This window comes from Lynx rufus, unplaced genomic scaffold (assembly GCF_022079265.1).
Source record: "Lynx rufus isolate CCGP_SWC_20201006 ecotype Redwood Valley unplaced genomic scaffold, mLynRuf1.p SCAF_27, whole genome shotgun sequence".
Taxonomy (NCBI): Eukaryota; Metazoa; Chordata; class Mammalia; order Carnivora; family Felidae; genus Lynx; species Lynx rufus.
Window position 1 is genome coordinate 4,314,093 of NW_025814842.1, and position 14,326 is coordinate 4,328,418.

General features: G+C 42.3%; 1 protein-coding gene across 4 annotated transcripts in view; it reads right to left on the bottom strand.

Annotated features, from left to right (window-relative positions):
- RNF216 (ring finger protein 216) overlaps positions 1-14,072 on the bottom strand; it is a 143,827-nt gene extending 129,755 nt beyond the window's left edge. For 3 of the 4 annotated variants that reach the window (XR_006964003.1, XM_047089056.1, XM_047089054.1), the window contains exons 1-2: positions 13,964-14,072; positions 867-998 (exon numbers count right to left, since the gene is read on the bottom strand). Coding sequence is in view for 3 of the 4 variants with exons in the window: in XM_047089056.1 (XP_046945012.1) it covers positions 867-933 (67 nt within the window). In the remaining variant the exon portion in view is untranslated. Of the gene's footprint in view, positions 1-866; positions 999-12,992; positions 13,775-13,963 lie in introns of those variants that run through there. The other variant, XM_047089055.1, reaches the window with a different exon arrangement.
- Between the last annotated feature and the right edge of the window lie 254 nt (positions 14,073-14,326).

Consider the following 14,326-nt stretch of genomic DNA (forward strand, 5'->3'; position numbering starts at 1 on the left):
TTTTCCTTTCAGCCAAAGTGTAAATGTGAAGTAGGATTTGACAGAAAATTGCATATACATTTAGGAATGTTACATAAATACAGGCTCCTTTCCCTTTAAGAATCAATGAACTTGCCCAAATTTTAAATACTGCAAAATGAATACATGTTCTAAAATTCCCTGTAAGGGGGTGCCTGGGTAGCTCAATTGGTTAAGCGTCCAATTCTTGATCTCAGCTCACGTCATGATCTCACAGTTTGTGGGTTTGAGCCCTGTGCTGATAGTGTAGAATCTGCTTGGGATTCTCATTCTCTCTCTCTCTTTCTCTCTCTCCCCCTCCCTCCCTCCCTCCCCATCCTTTCCCTGGTGTCTCTTTCTCTCTCTCAAAAATAAACATTTAAACATAAAATAAAATAAAATTCCCTGTAAGGCAACCAGAATCTCCTGGCAAAAAATTAAATTAAGCACCATATGAGGGGGCAAAAACGCTCCAGCATCACTTTCATTACCTCTAGAGCATACAGGCCTGGAGGAGCCCTCCTCTGAAGACCCCATTTCTTCAAAAACAGAACTGCCACTGTTCCTATATTCCCACTTCACTTCCTAAGATCCAATGACTGCACATTCACAGCTCTTTTTGACTTGCTCATTAATAGCTTATGAATCCAGTTGTGAGGAAACATTTTTAAACTTCATTCATGCCAGCAGGTATTACCATTTGACACAAAGTTTTAGACCGATGAGTCCATTACATCAGATGTTCTGATGTCTAAAAATGAAATGTCTCTGGGTTCTACGAGGTGCAAAATAGGTTCATTCCAAAGACTATGTAACTGTAACATAAAAGGAGAAAGCAATGATGAAAGGAAGAAAGTGAGAACACTTACCTTGTCCCCGGTGGCAGTGAAAGTTGTTCAAGTGAATTACCTCTTCATTGTTGTTTCCCTCTGCCATTTTCAAACGCAGACATGTACATACGTGCTTGCTAATATCTGAACATGGTGACTATTCAAAAGGGTCTGAAAAAGAAAAAAAAGAATACTAAGAATGAGGGATTATCGAAACTCTTCCCACATATTTGGTCAAGGTAGCATTCTAAGCTTATGGTGAAAACACCACTAAAAAAAATAATAAAAGAATGCATAACAAAAAAGCTAATGGTGGGGGAAAAGAATAATTAAAAAATAACTAATTATTGCATAAGAACATATAAAAGAGGAACAAAGAATTAAAGAACAGATGGAACAAATAAAGAATAAAAAAAATACACTTAAAAACTCCATTATAGCAACCTATAGAATGAGAAGAAATATTTCCAACTCATAATATCTGGTAAGGGGTTCAAATACAAAAATATACAAAGAACTCCCGCAACTCAATAGCCAAAACCAAGTAATCCAATTTTAAAATGGGCAAAGGACCTAAATAGACATTTTTCCAGTAAGATATTCAAATGGCCAACAGGTACATGAAAAGGTGCTCAGTATCACTAATCACCAGGGAAATGCAAATCAAAACCACAAGCTATCATCTGAACCCTGTTAGAATGGCTATCATCATGGCCTGAGATGAAACCAAGAGTCAGACACTTAGCTGACTGTGCCATCCTGGTGCCCCCACCAGAGAAATTAAGAATGAAAGGCAAGCCAACAGGAGAAAAAATCTGCAATACACATAACAAAGGGCTCCTATTCAACAAATATGAAGAATGCTTACATGCTGATTGAAAAACAAACCAGACAACTTAAAGGAAAAATGAGCTAAAAGATTTGAACTCCCAATGTTGAGTACCTTGAGGAAACCCAAAAGGCCAGTAAACAAATGAAAAAGTGCCCAACATTATGAGACATCAGAGTAATGTAAACTGAAACCACAAAGGAATTCTGACAAGATGGCAGCACCACAGCTTTTGAATTAAGCTTTTATTTTCATCTAAAAACAAAAAATTCCAGGGCGCCTGAGTGGCTCAGTTGGTTGAGCGTCCAACTTCAGCTCAGGTCATCATCTCATGGTTCATGAGTTCGAGCCCCACATTGGGCTCGCTGCTGTCAGAGTGAAGCCTGCTTCAGGTCCTCTGTCCCCCCCACCCTCCACCCCACCCCACCAGCGCTCTCTCTCTCAAAAATAAACATTAAAAAAAGAATTACAAAAATTCCAAGTTAGAAAAAAAAAAAAGCTAAGAATAACTTAACCCCCAAAATATGAGCCCGTGAGGACAAATCACCAAGAGCCACATGATCTTTGAAGTACCATTTGTGCCTCAGAAAACACATGGAATCATTCAGACGTGAGGATAAGCCCCAGACAACCAACAGGTATCTACTGAAAAGCACACAGGCTAATCTGAGAAAGCTGTGAACACCAGGAAGGGGTCTGCTCAGCTCAAAAGTGGGTGAATGCAAGGGATGCATGTTAAGGTCTGGGAGGAGTGAAGCAGCCTAGGACCCAGAAAGTTTCAAACCTGATCTAGCAGGGCTCCCTTACAAGATGAAAAGCTGGGAAGAGTGACATTGAGTAAAAAGAGACAACAGAAAGAAAGGAGAGAAGGCAGGTCTACATGAGAACAGAGGACAAAGCCAGGAAATCTCAAAAAGCAAGGTATCGTATTTTGAACACTGCATGAAAAAGGAGTTTGGTGAAGCTAGAAAAGCTATCCCAAACTACTCTCCTGGAAGTCCAAGAAAACCAATTTCATTACAAATGAGCAAAGAAGAGAGCTGATGTCAAAGCTCGTATAAAGTTCTAAGAAAAACAAGAAGCAAAACAACATCCCCATAATTAATGAATACATGCCAGGAAGAGGAGACAACCTAAAGAACACTTAAAAAGTACACAAGCCATAAAACAACATAAATCAGAACTAAAAAAACTCAAATGGAATGACAGCTCTCAGGAAAGAATTAGAAATAAAAGGAAAAAAAGCTTTAGGAGTGAAGACAAAATTAGAAGGAACACAAGTGTGAATGAACACAACACATACTGCTTACAAGAACTAAAAGGTGAAAGGAGGAAAGTTTTAAACAGAAAAATAAAGAGACAAAGGAACAAATAATCAAGGCCAAGACTGTCTAACATAACAAACAGCAGCTCTTGAATAACTCAAAAGGGAAGTGAATACTAAAAACTGAAACGTAAAAAAAAATTTTCCAAACGTGAAAATGTTGAGGGGTGCCCGGGTGGCTCAGTCAGATGAACATCCAACTCAGGTCATGATCTCACAGTTCATGTTATCGAGCCCTGTGTCAGGCTCTGCCCTTACTGTACGAAGCCTGTTTGGGATGCTCTCTGTGCCCCTCCCCTGCTTGTTTACATTCTCTCTTTCTCGCTCTCAAAATAATTAAATAAACTTAAAAAAAAAAAAAAAAGTTAAAAGACCACATTTTGAAACAACCCCGTATATACCTAAAACAAAAAACCCCTCACCCAAAATGACAACCATCAAGACACATTCTAGTGAAATTACAGGACTTTAAAGAAAAGAGGTCCCTTTAGGACCTGGGCTTGAGACATATAAAAGAATGAAAATTAGATTAAGAATAGACGTTGACAGTGATGCTTTATGCCATTAGAAAATGGAGTCAAATTCTTTTTTTAAAAAATGGGAGCCAGAGAACACCTGGGTGGCTCAGTCGGTTGAGCATCCAACTCTCGATTTCAGCTCAGGTCATGATCCCAGAGTTGTGGGAGTGAGCCCTGTGTTGGGTTCCACGCTAAGTGTGGAGCCTGCTTGGAATTCTCTCTCTCCCACTCTGCTCCTTCTCCTCTCAGTCTCTCTCTCAAAAAAAAAAATTTTTTTAAATGGGAGCCAGATATTTCCTATCCAGCAAAAATAATTTCACAGAAAAGGGGCACAAATTTATCAACATATAAGAACCTATGGAATACTGATTGCTTCTACAGGTCCTTCCTGAGGAACTGACAGAAAAATAAACTTCAGGCAACCAAAATGACTAAAGACACCACCACGAAGACTGGTAGTGAACATTAAATGTGTAATTACTTGTAGCACAAAGATTAAATGCTAACTAAAATCTAATAATACAGTACAATTATAAAAACTATGGGGAGGGGAAGCATATGCAAAATTTTAAAGGAATGTAATCATACTGGTTGTGATGTTCTGAGACTTTCATTCTGATAGCTGTGTGCATATAAGATAAAACTAGTAGGAGTTATGGAATATTCTAGTTCTATTAATCCCTATGTCTTTGAGAATCAAGATTCTCCATGTGGAAAAAAGAAATTTTACTTATAGAAAAGTAAAACCCTAATAGTCTTAAACTTAAGTTATAAATACTAGTGTGAACGAAAATATTTTAGTTCTGTACAAAAAAAAAAAGAAAGGCCTGAAAACAACAATTTACTTGTAGCAATCAGCATCTGTAGTGCCTAGATCACGGTCTTGATTTAAAAGTTTATTTATTTGGGGGGGGGGGAGGGAGAGGGAGAGAGAGACAGTGAGAGAGAGGGAGAATCCCAAGCAGACTCCACACCATCAGCGCACAGCCCAATGTGGGGCTCAAATTCACAAACCGTGAGATCATGACCTGAGCTGAAACCAAGAGTCAGATGCTTAATCAACTAAGCCACCCAGGCGCCCCTAAGTTATGGTCTTGAAATACTATTTCCCACCAAAAGAAACCAGGGATTTTTGGGAGAAATTACTAATTCCATATCTGAAGCAAGAAATGTACAAAATGAGCCTACAACATCTTGTCCCATCACATATCACGGAAACTATCAAAAACTACCTATCAAAGACTGGGTCCTGTCAGAATGACTCAAAGAAAAAAAAAGTTCTGAAGAGGTGCCCATTGGCCAAACATAGAACATTCTGAGCACCAATAAACATAATAATATGACATGACTCTCTGAAGAAAATATATACAAGTGTTCGTAATTATTAAAAAATTTTTTTTTAATGTTTATTTTTGAGAGAGAGAGAGAGAGAATGCAAGTGGGTTGGGGCAGAGAGAGAGGGAGACACAGAATCAGAAGCAGGCTCCAGGCTCTGAGCTATCAGCACAGAGCCCGACATGAGGCTCAAACCCACGAGCCATGAGATCATGACCTGAGCCGAAGTCGGATACTCAACTGACCCAGCCACCCAGGTGCCCCAATAATTTTTTTTAACAGGTCATTTTCAAAGTATGGTATCAACCGACACATTATCTTTAAAATTGGTAAAATCAAGGCACAGATTCAGGTATTTTCTTGTCTTTCCTATATAAACTATAAATCACTGGATAAACAAATAGAGAGTAAGAAAATGGTATCTTTATAAAAGTATTCCAATATCAATTAAAAATTCAATTAAGATACGATCATTTTGTAATCCTTAATGAATTACTGGATCTAGACCTTGCAAATCAATGGCTGCTAACACCACAGAGACAAGACAAAAGCGCATTCTGAGAAAAGAACACGCTAGCTACAGCCTTGTGAAAGAGACTGAACCAGAGTTTGGTGAAGGATCTGGACTCAGCCACATTTTTAGAATAGAAGCTCGAGGAAAAAAATGAAATTTTGAACTGCACCCTAAGTATGCAATCCAGACCATGTATTCTCAATGGGAGTGCTTTTGCAAGAGTGTGAAAAGACCTTAAGGTGTTACAATGGCTTGTGACTCTTCAAAATTCAGTTTCACCCAGCAAAATCTTATTCCTTAGTAATTAATGGGGAGGGTTAGGGGGAAAAATTGTCTAAAAAGGCTCTCTCTATAGGGGAATGATAATTTCTTAGAAGTCTGATGAACACATATTTAGGCTCTGTGAAACTACGGGTCAAACAGTTCAGGTTCAACAACAATTAAGTTATAAGGAAAAAAGAAAAGGAATGGAAGAAGAATCTTAGATTTATTTATTTTTTTTTTTTTTAATTTAATTTAATTTTATTTTTTTCAACGTTTATTTATTTTTGGGACAGAGAGAGACAGAGCATGAACGGGGGAGGGGCAGAGAGAGAGGGAGACACAGAATCGGAAACAGGCTCCAGGCTCTGAGCCATCAGCCCAGAGCCTGACGCGGGGCTCGAACTCACGGACCGCGAGATCGTGACCTGGCTGAAGTCGGACGCTTAACCGACTGTGCCACCCAGGCGCCCCAAGAACCTTAGATTTAAAACATACATCAAATCTTTATTTTTTTAATCTATTTTTTTAAGTTTATTTATTTTTGACAGAGAGAGAGAGAGAGAGTGTGTGTGTGTGTGTGAGCATGAGCTAGGGAGGGGTAGAGGGAGAGGCAGACACAGAATCAGAGCAGGCTCCAGGCTGTCAGGACAGAGCCTGATGCGGGGCTTGAACTCACAAGCCGTGAGACCATGACCTGGGCTGAAGTCGGACACTTAACCGACTGAGCCACCCAGGCGTCCCATATGCATCAAATTTTTAAAATGAGTTTATAATACCTAGGGATGTACTCTTGGATGATAAAACCATAGAGAAATACAAGAAAATGACTATAAAAGTCAGACTAATAATTTTAGGGGGAAGGAATGAGTTACGATCAGGACAGGATATGTGGGAGGATGCTGGGGGTGGTCTACTTTTTAAACTGGGTGGTGAGTAGAAGCATCTTATAATTCATTACGCCATACACTTGTTTTACGTGGTTCTAAATATGGTGTTTTAGGGGCACCTGGGTGGCTCAGTCGGTTGAGCGTCCGACTTCGGCTGTCATGATCTCACAGCTCGTGAGTTTAAGCCCCATGTTGGGCTCTGTGCTGACAGCTCGGAGCCTGGAACCTGCTTAGGATTCTGTGTCTCCCTCTCTCTCTGCCCCCTAACCCACTCACATCCTGTTTCTGTCTCTCTCAAAAATAAACATAAAAAAAATTCATTTAAATATGGGTGTTTCATTTTGAAGGGTAAGAAAACCCTCACAAGATATTATATACCCACAGAATTGCTAAGGGGCACCTGGGTGGCTCAGGTGGTTAAATGTCTGACTTCAGCTCAGGTCATGATCTCATGGTTCGAGAGTTTGAGCCCCGCACTGGGCTCTGCATTGACAGTGAGGAGCTTGCTTAGGATTCTCTCACCCTCTCTCTCTGCCCCTCCCCTGCTCACTCACTCAAAATAAATAAAAAATAAACTTAAAGAAAAAAAAATATGATAAAGTCTGATGCTTTATCATAAATTGTAGTGGAAGATGATATGCTCTGACCCAACAGCCCACCACTAGCAATCTAGATTATAGAACTTTTGCTTATATGCACCAGGTCTATGTATAAGAATGTTCACAGCAGTATTTTTCTTTTTTTTCTTTAACGTTTATTTATTTTTGAGACAGAGAGAGACAGAGCATGAACAGGGGAGGGTCAGAGAGAGGGAGACACAGAATCTGAAACAGGCTCCAGGCTCTGAGCTGTCAGCACAGAGCCCGACACGGGGCTCGAACTCATGGACCACAAAATCATGACCTGAGTTGAAGTCAGCCGCTTAACCGACTGAGCCACCCAGGCACCCCGGCAGTATTTTTCTAAGAGCCAAAAACTAAAAAGGACTCACATCAACGAAGGAATGGACAGATATCCAGTGCTATGTTCACACAATTAAAAACAATACAAAAAAAACCCCCAAACCATTGTGAAGTCACACACACGACATGGATGGACCCCAAGACATAAAGGTTGAGTGAAGGAATCCAGACATAAGAAATTATGTATCGAATGACTTCATTTAGATAAAGTTTAGTTTAGGCACAGGCCCAAGCTCAGTCTGGGGTGAAACTTCTTTGTGTGTACTGTATTTCACAATAGAAAAGTTAGGCAAACAAAAGCCATTATAAGAAAAAAAAAAAAAAAAGAAGTGGTTGCCTCTGTGAAACAGTAGTTGGGGCGTCATGAGGGGAGAACTACTTTTAAATCTTCCTGCACTTTGATTTTTGAGCCCTTTTCTTGCTTTAATTTGATGAAAGTTAGGAAAATGAAAATAATTAAGAACGAAAGGAGGACAATTCTAACTGCCATGGGGCCCTTTTAGTCCCAAGATCCTATCTATAACCCACCCACTCAATGTTTTTCCTTCTAAGAAAATCTCAATTTTCTTTGCCTTCCTGGGAGAAACCACATGCTTTAGAGAAAGTAGGTCCCCAGACCCTGGCTTCTCATTAAATGATGTCTACAAAGACTTAAAAGTCAAATTAACATTAGAATTTTTCCAACTTAGAGAATACTAAGTTGTGTATCAAGACTTTTTAAGTCTTACAACAGAATTCTCTGGTTATCTATACCTGGACAAAGGTAACTCAATTTTTAAAAATTACAAATCTCACTTGAAATAATAATTAGGACATCATTTACAAAGAGCACAGGAGAAAGGTAAGAGCTCTGATGTCAAATTTGAACTGCATCTATTCAAGAACTTTACTTTTCTTCCAAATACAATTTTTTAAAAGTATTCTGAACACTTAATTCTACTAGTCAAGTTTCTTGTTTCACCACAGAATTCCTTCAATTTTACGACAGAAATCCAACAGAAATGTGATTCATTTTACATCTACCTAATTTAGTTAAAATGTCAAACTTGTGGTTGAACAGATTACTCGTGGTGCTTTAAGAGCAAGATTCTGCACAAATGAGTGGTACATAAAAAGACCCCAAGTTGCAGTGAGAAAAGGAGTCTGACGATAGAACTCCTCCTCCTGACTAGCTTCTCTGCAAAGGTCATGTCCTCTCATTCAGGCTTCAGATTAAACTACCTAAGCATGAATGCTGGTTTCACCATTTAGTCAATCAGTGACTGCATAAATTGCTTAATTTCTTGGACCTAGTTCATTTGTGAAATGAGAATAGTGGTTTTAAGATGAACTGCATCAAATATATGAAGTGTTTAGCACGGTACCTGGCACACAGCAAGTGTTACATTATGACTGTTATTTCCTATAATGAAAATAGCTATTCTTACCTTGTAAGGCTGTGGTGGAAGATGAAATCAGAGGCCATTTGTAAATGGTTAATGCCAACAAAACAAGAATTTTGTTATCCCAAGTACACAGATGTATAGTGTTTATTAAGTAGTCGGTGATACATACAAACGTTGGGGGAGGGAAGGGCTTTATTTTCCTTTTCCAGGTTACTTTTTGCTAGTTTTATTAGAACTATTCACAGTTAAACTTTTACTTCTTTCTATAAGAAACTTCATCTTTTCTGTGGAAGTAGGTTCTTGATCAAACAGCTGAAGAAAATGGTTAAATAAATGTGGAATCCAGAAATTGGAAATGCTACCTAAGAGAGTATTTTATCTTGCCTCTTCCTCGTATTGTAAAAATTTTCATATGTACGTTTATGACTATACTCTATAGTCAATAAGGCAGTTGATGCTTCCAAGCCAGAACCAAAAATTAGCATATATTTCATCACTTCATTATTCCGTGGAGAATCTTATGTAGTACTACTATACTGTAAAAACTTAACAAAATTAGATGACAATTCTGTTTTCTCTTCTGCCTCCTACAACTATTTTTCAAATCCCCTTCTTTTCCTTGGGTGGATGTATCAACATATGAAAAAGTCCACATCTGAATCATGTTCTCCACATGTCCTTGACTATCTTATTCATAGCTGTATTTCCTGCATCTCACACAGTGGCTGAATGAATGAGTAGCTCCAAAAACATCTTCCTCTGTCAAGAGTCCGGAGCTGTTCAACAGAGCCATACAGAACCAGAGTCTGATTAAGAGACCACAATCAGTTCATCAGGATTTTCTTCAACTATAATCTTCTTCTCATTCTTCTATTCATGTTACATCTCCATTTTTCCTTCTACAGGTTCCTAATATAATACTGCATGGTCCTAGGGTTTTGTAGTGTTACCACTTTCCAGAGTAATCTCCATCAATGTGTCGGTCACTTCTGCAACACTGATTTTGGGGTAATAAGAGATGTTTCCCACTTAACGAGTTAATCTCTTTGGCCACTCCAGAGAAAGGTGGGCAAAGCCGAGCCAGGCATAATCTGGGAGAAGCTGACATGCCCATGTCATACCGCTCCACAGCACCTCTTCCCAGAATGGTTTCTCAAGTGTCTATAAGTGATTATTGCTCTTCATTCACATTCTAGCTTCTCATCTTAACCTTGGATATCTATTTATTGTAAGTCTGTACTAACAGTTAATCAGCATTAAATCAACAAAACAAAAAGTTAGTGAGGTTATTACTAAGTATTAAGTTTCAGGCAGTTATACTTTTTTGCTTTCTTATACGTTCTGACTTTTCTAGACGATAAAGAGTTCAGCAAATATTTATTATGTTCTTGCCACATGGTATAAAAAAGTTGTTATGCATCACAGGAAAACCCAACATGGATCTTGCCTCAAAAAACTTGGGGGAGTCCGGACAGTGAGAGAAACTACGCACACAATTAAGTACACTACAAATTAGCACAACAGAATGAAGTATTTGTGCAATAAAGACACTATCCCAGTTGGGAGAGGGCAGATAGTTAGGGAAGCTTAGCCAAGATAGCTGTATTTAAGCTAAACTGAATGCTGTGCTAGTTCCAAACTTTGCTTTTAAGATAACTTTTTTTTTGATGTTTATTTATTTTAAGAGAGAAAAAGGGAGAGCAAACGTGTGTGCTCGCAAGCAGGGGAGGGGCAGAGAGAGGAAGAGAGAATCCCAAGCAGGCTCCCCGTTGTCGGCACAGAGCCCAGTGCAGGGCTGGATCTCAGGAACCACAAGACCATGACCTGGGCCAAAATTCAGAGCTGGACGCTTAACCAACTGACCCCCCCCCCCCAGGTGCTCCTAAGAGAACAGCCACTTCCACCTAGGGCTCCTGGAGCCCAGAAACACCATTAAGAATTCTGACTACCCTGCTGGAGAGATCACACGGAAAGCCCTAACTTCACGTGGAGAGAGAAAATGCGGCTGAGCCCAGCCTCCCAGTAGTCCCTGACAAGGCATGGGAGTGAAAAAGCATTTTGGAAGTAGAACCTCCAACCCTACCACCTCTACTAGCAACATGTGGATCAGAAAAAAACAGCCCAGGTTAGCCCTTCCCAATCTCCTGACTCACAAAATTGCCAACAAATAAAACTGTATTAAGTTACTAGGTCTGGGGGTGGTTTGTTATGCATCTATGGATAACTGAAGCCCGGCTCAAATTTTATTTTCTAACCAATGGAAAGCAATGCACAAAGTTGTACTTTAGGAAAATCAACCTCACTGCAATATGTAAGACTGTACAAATATCTGGTAGCAGGAAACCCAGAAAACAAGAGGCAGTGAAGTATGAACTAGAGGTAACAGTAAGCAGGACGAGGAAAAAAATACGATACCAACCACAGTTAGATTCTAGAGGACTTTTGTATGTAAACAGCCATCGGGAAAGAGGAAGAAAGGAGTCAAAGTTGACCTAGATGTTGGGTGACTGGAGGATGGTGACACTATTAAAAACAAGGAAGGTAGTAAGTTCAGAATAAGAAAACACAATGTGCACAAATTTTAACATGTAGACAAAATGGCTCAGTCAGGTGAGCATCCGACATTTGATTTCAGCTGAGGTTATGATCCTAGCGTCATGGGACCAAGACTTGTGTTGGGCTGCAAGTGAGCATGGAACCCTCTTGAAATTGTCCGTGTCCCTCTCCCCTGCTTACTTGCGCTCTCCCTTAAAACAAAACAAAACAAACCCTCTTGTTAGTCTTTCTACAATAGGAAACATTTTAACCAAAAATTAAACTCAACGATCTTCCATGGGTGCACTAAACAGTTTAACATATTAACCTTAAAATTTTCCTCAAATGTCAACTGAAAATTGGTTCAGAAATTAGATTAAGCAAGCACATCCTCATCCACAAGAGGGAAAAAAAAATCAATGTTTTCAATGATTTTTTTACAGTTCAATCCTCCATGAACTCATGAATACAGTGCCCCTGCTACCCCACAATGCCTCCAGGTTCTACCCTCTGATGTATTTTCCTATACCACAAAGGGTTTTTTTGTTTTCGTTTTTTTTTTTAAATCACAAAATCTCATCATGGTAGAACCAAAATCTCATGGCCTGTGAAATGGTGTCTCGCATGATCCTTGCTGACCTAGCTAACCCCACCTGACACCTCTCCCCCATTCACCATTCTGCAGGGACAATGGTTCAGTCCTTTGAACATGCCATGCTTCTTCCTCCTCTGGTTGACTGATGACTTTTCACTGCCTCCCGGACCAAATTAACTCCATTCATCCTTCAGTTTCTCATTTTAAACGACTTCCTCAGGTAAACCTTTCCTGACCATCCCCAACGACAACATATCTCACCCCTTCAAAGTGGCTGCCACAATAACCTACACTTACTTGGGAAGCTATGTTAAATCGCTATCTCCTCTGCTAACATCAGTTCCGAGATCGTAGGACCCTGCAGCTTATTCATTCCATAGCTACAGGACATAGCACGCCGCCTGGCACAAAGCAAATACTCCAGAAGACCTTTTTGAAAAAACACCATTTACAGACGTAGCAGAATTATTAGAAATACGAACTATGGAACCAAACTGAGTTCGAGTCCCAGCTCTGACCCAGTTCTGTGACTCAAGAAGTTATTTTTCAGCACCTCATTTTCTTCCTTTTTAAACTAAGGACAATAACAGAACCCCCATCATTGAAGATTAAGAGAGTTTTAAAGAAAATGCTTAAAACGGTGTCTAGCACATGGTTAGCATCGTGTTTTGTCTCACTGACAATGAAGATAAAATAACATCACCAGGCAGGAGAATTAGTCCTGAGGTCTGCAAGTATCTCAACACAGTCTAGAACATAGTGAACGCTCGTTAAATAGTAGCTATTGGAGTTGGCAAACACAGGCTCACTCAACTACCTTATTTCATAAACTTGCAGTCTCCTTGACTCGTATCTCAACTTCCTTTATCAGATTCCTCCATAGGGGCTGGAAGGCTTTTTTCACTTGCTGCCGCTAGGCTCTATTTAAGAGTTAAGGTGATCCAAAATCTGGTCCCAGGCTCCCTAGCTGTTTCCTCCAGTTCACGCCACTCCCTGCCCCCAGCCCCAATAAATTACCTATAATAATAAACGGAACAAAGCAAGGTTGTTTCTTTGCGGTCTTCAGGCAAGCGTGCAAGACTGAGGTCGGTCCTAAAATCTTCCCTGTCCTCTCCCAGCTCCCAGCAGGGTACAAAAATCTTCTCTTTGCGTTAGCAGAGTGCCTAGGACAAGCTGTACCCAGGAACTTATCACATTGTATTGGAGTTATTTACAAGGCCCCCTGGCTGGTTTATATCGGACCCTGCCGGCGCTCAGGGAGCTCTCGCACGAGACTGGAGCGGCCCGAAGTTTCGAGACGAGCGTTCCACACAGCATTCAGCCACATCCCACGCGGGAACAGCGGTCTCGTTCACTGCGCGGCGCTCCAGGTACATTTGACGGGTTCGCGTTCCCCGCGCTGCAGAGGGTTTTGACGCACTTGGATGTCCCCGCAAGGGCTGGGTGGGAGTCGCCGGCTTTCTCGACAAGAGAGCCCTCCTGAACCGAGTCGGGAGGGTTTGGGACTGAGGCCCGGCGCCCCTAGGCCGGGGGCGCCGGAGTTCAAAGTCATAGGGCATCGCCGCCCGCGCGCTCCAGGCCGCGCTCGGCTCCACGGACGCCGCCTCCCGCGAGGTGCCGCCGGGGAAACTCGGTCTTTCGGCGCTTTCGCCTTCGCGCAGCAGGCCGGGGGCCGGCCCGCGAAACTTCCCGAAGTGGCGGGAGCGGGGGAGGGTCCGCCGGCCGCCTGCGCCTTTGTGGCTCCCGCCTCGCCGCCGGCCCCACTGCTCGCGTCCCTCGGCGGCGCCCCGCGCGGCCCCGGGCCCGCTCGCGTTGGGGCGGCCGCCGGGCCAGGCCCGCGCCCCCGACTCCTCGGCCCCGCCGCCCCTCACGGCCGAGGCCCCCGCCCCCGCCCCCACCCCGGGGCTTAATGGAGGCGCCGGGCGGAGACGCCACTCGCCTCACACGGCCTGCCGAGGAGCTGGACGCGCCCCGCGGCCGACACTTACTCGCCACTCAGCTCGCCGGCTCGCCAAGCGGGCTCGGCGGCCTCTGTCGCCACGGCTTTTAGTCACCGGGAGCGGCCGCCGACAGCTTCGTCGCCGCCGCCTCCGAGGCTGCCGCTGCACTCCTTCCGGCCCCGCCGCGGCTTCACCCCGCGCCTGCGCACAGCGCCCCCTCCCGACTAATGACAGGAAGAACCATAGAGGCACGCCGGGTGCTAGGGAGGAGGGACCTGGGGAGTAAGACCATAGAGAGGGACGCCTTTCCGCTCACCACCCAGTGAGTCTTGACTCCCCCACGGGGTGGGAGGATGAAGGAAACTGAGGTACCCTTCCCGCCACCCTAGGAAGTGTCGCCATCTCCCTAGA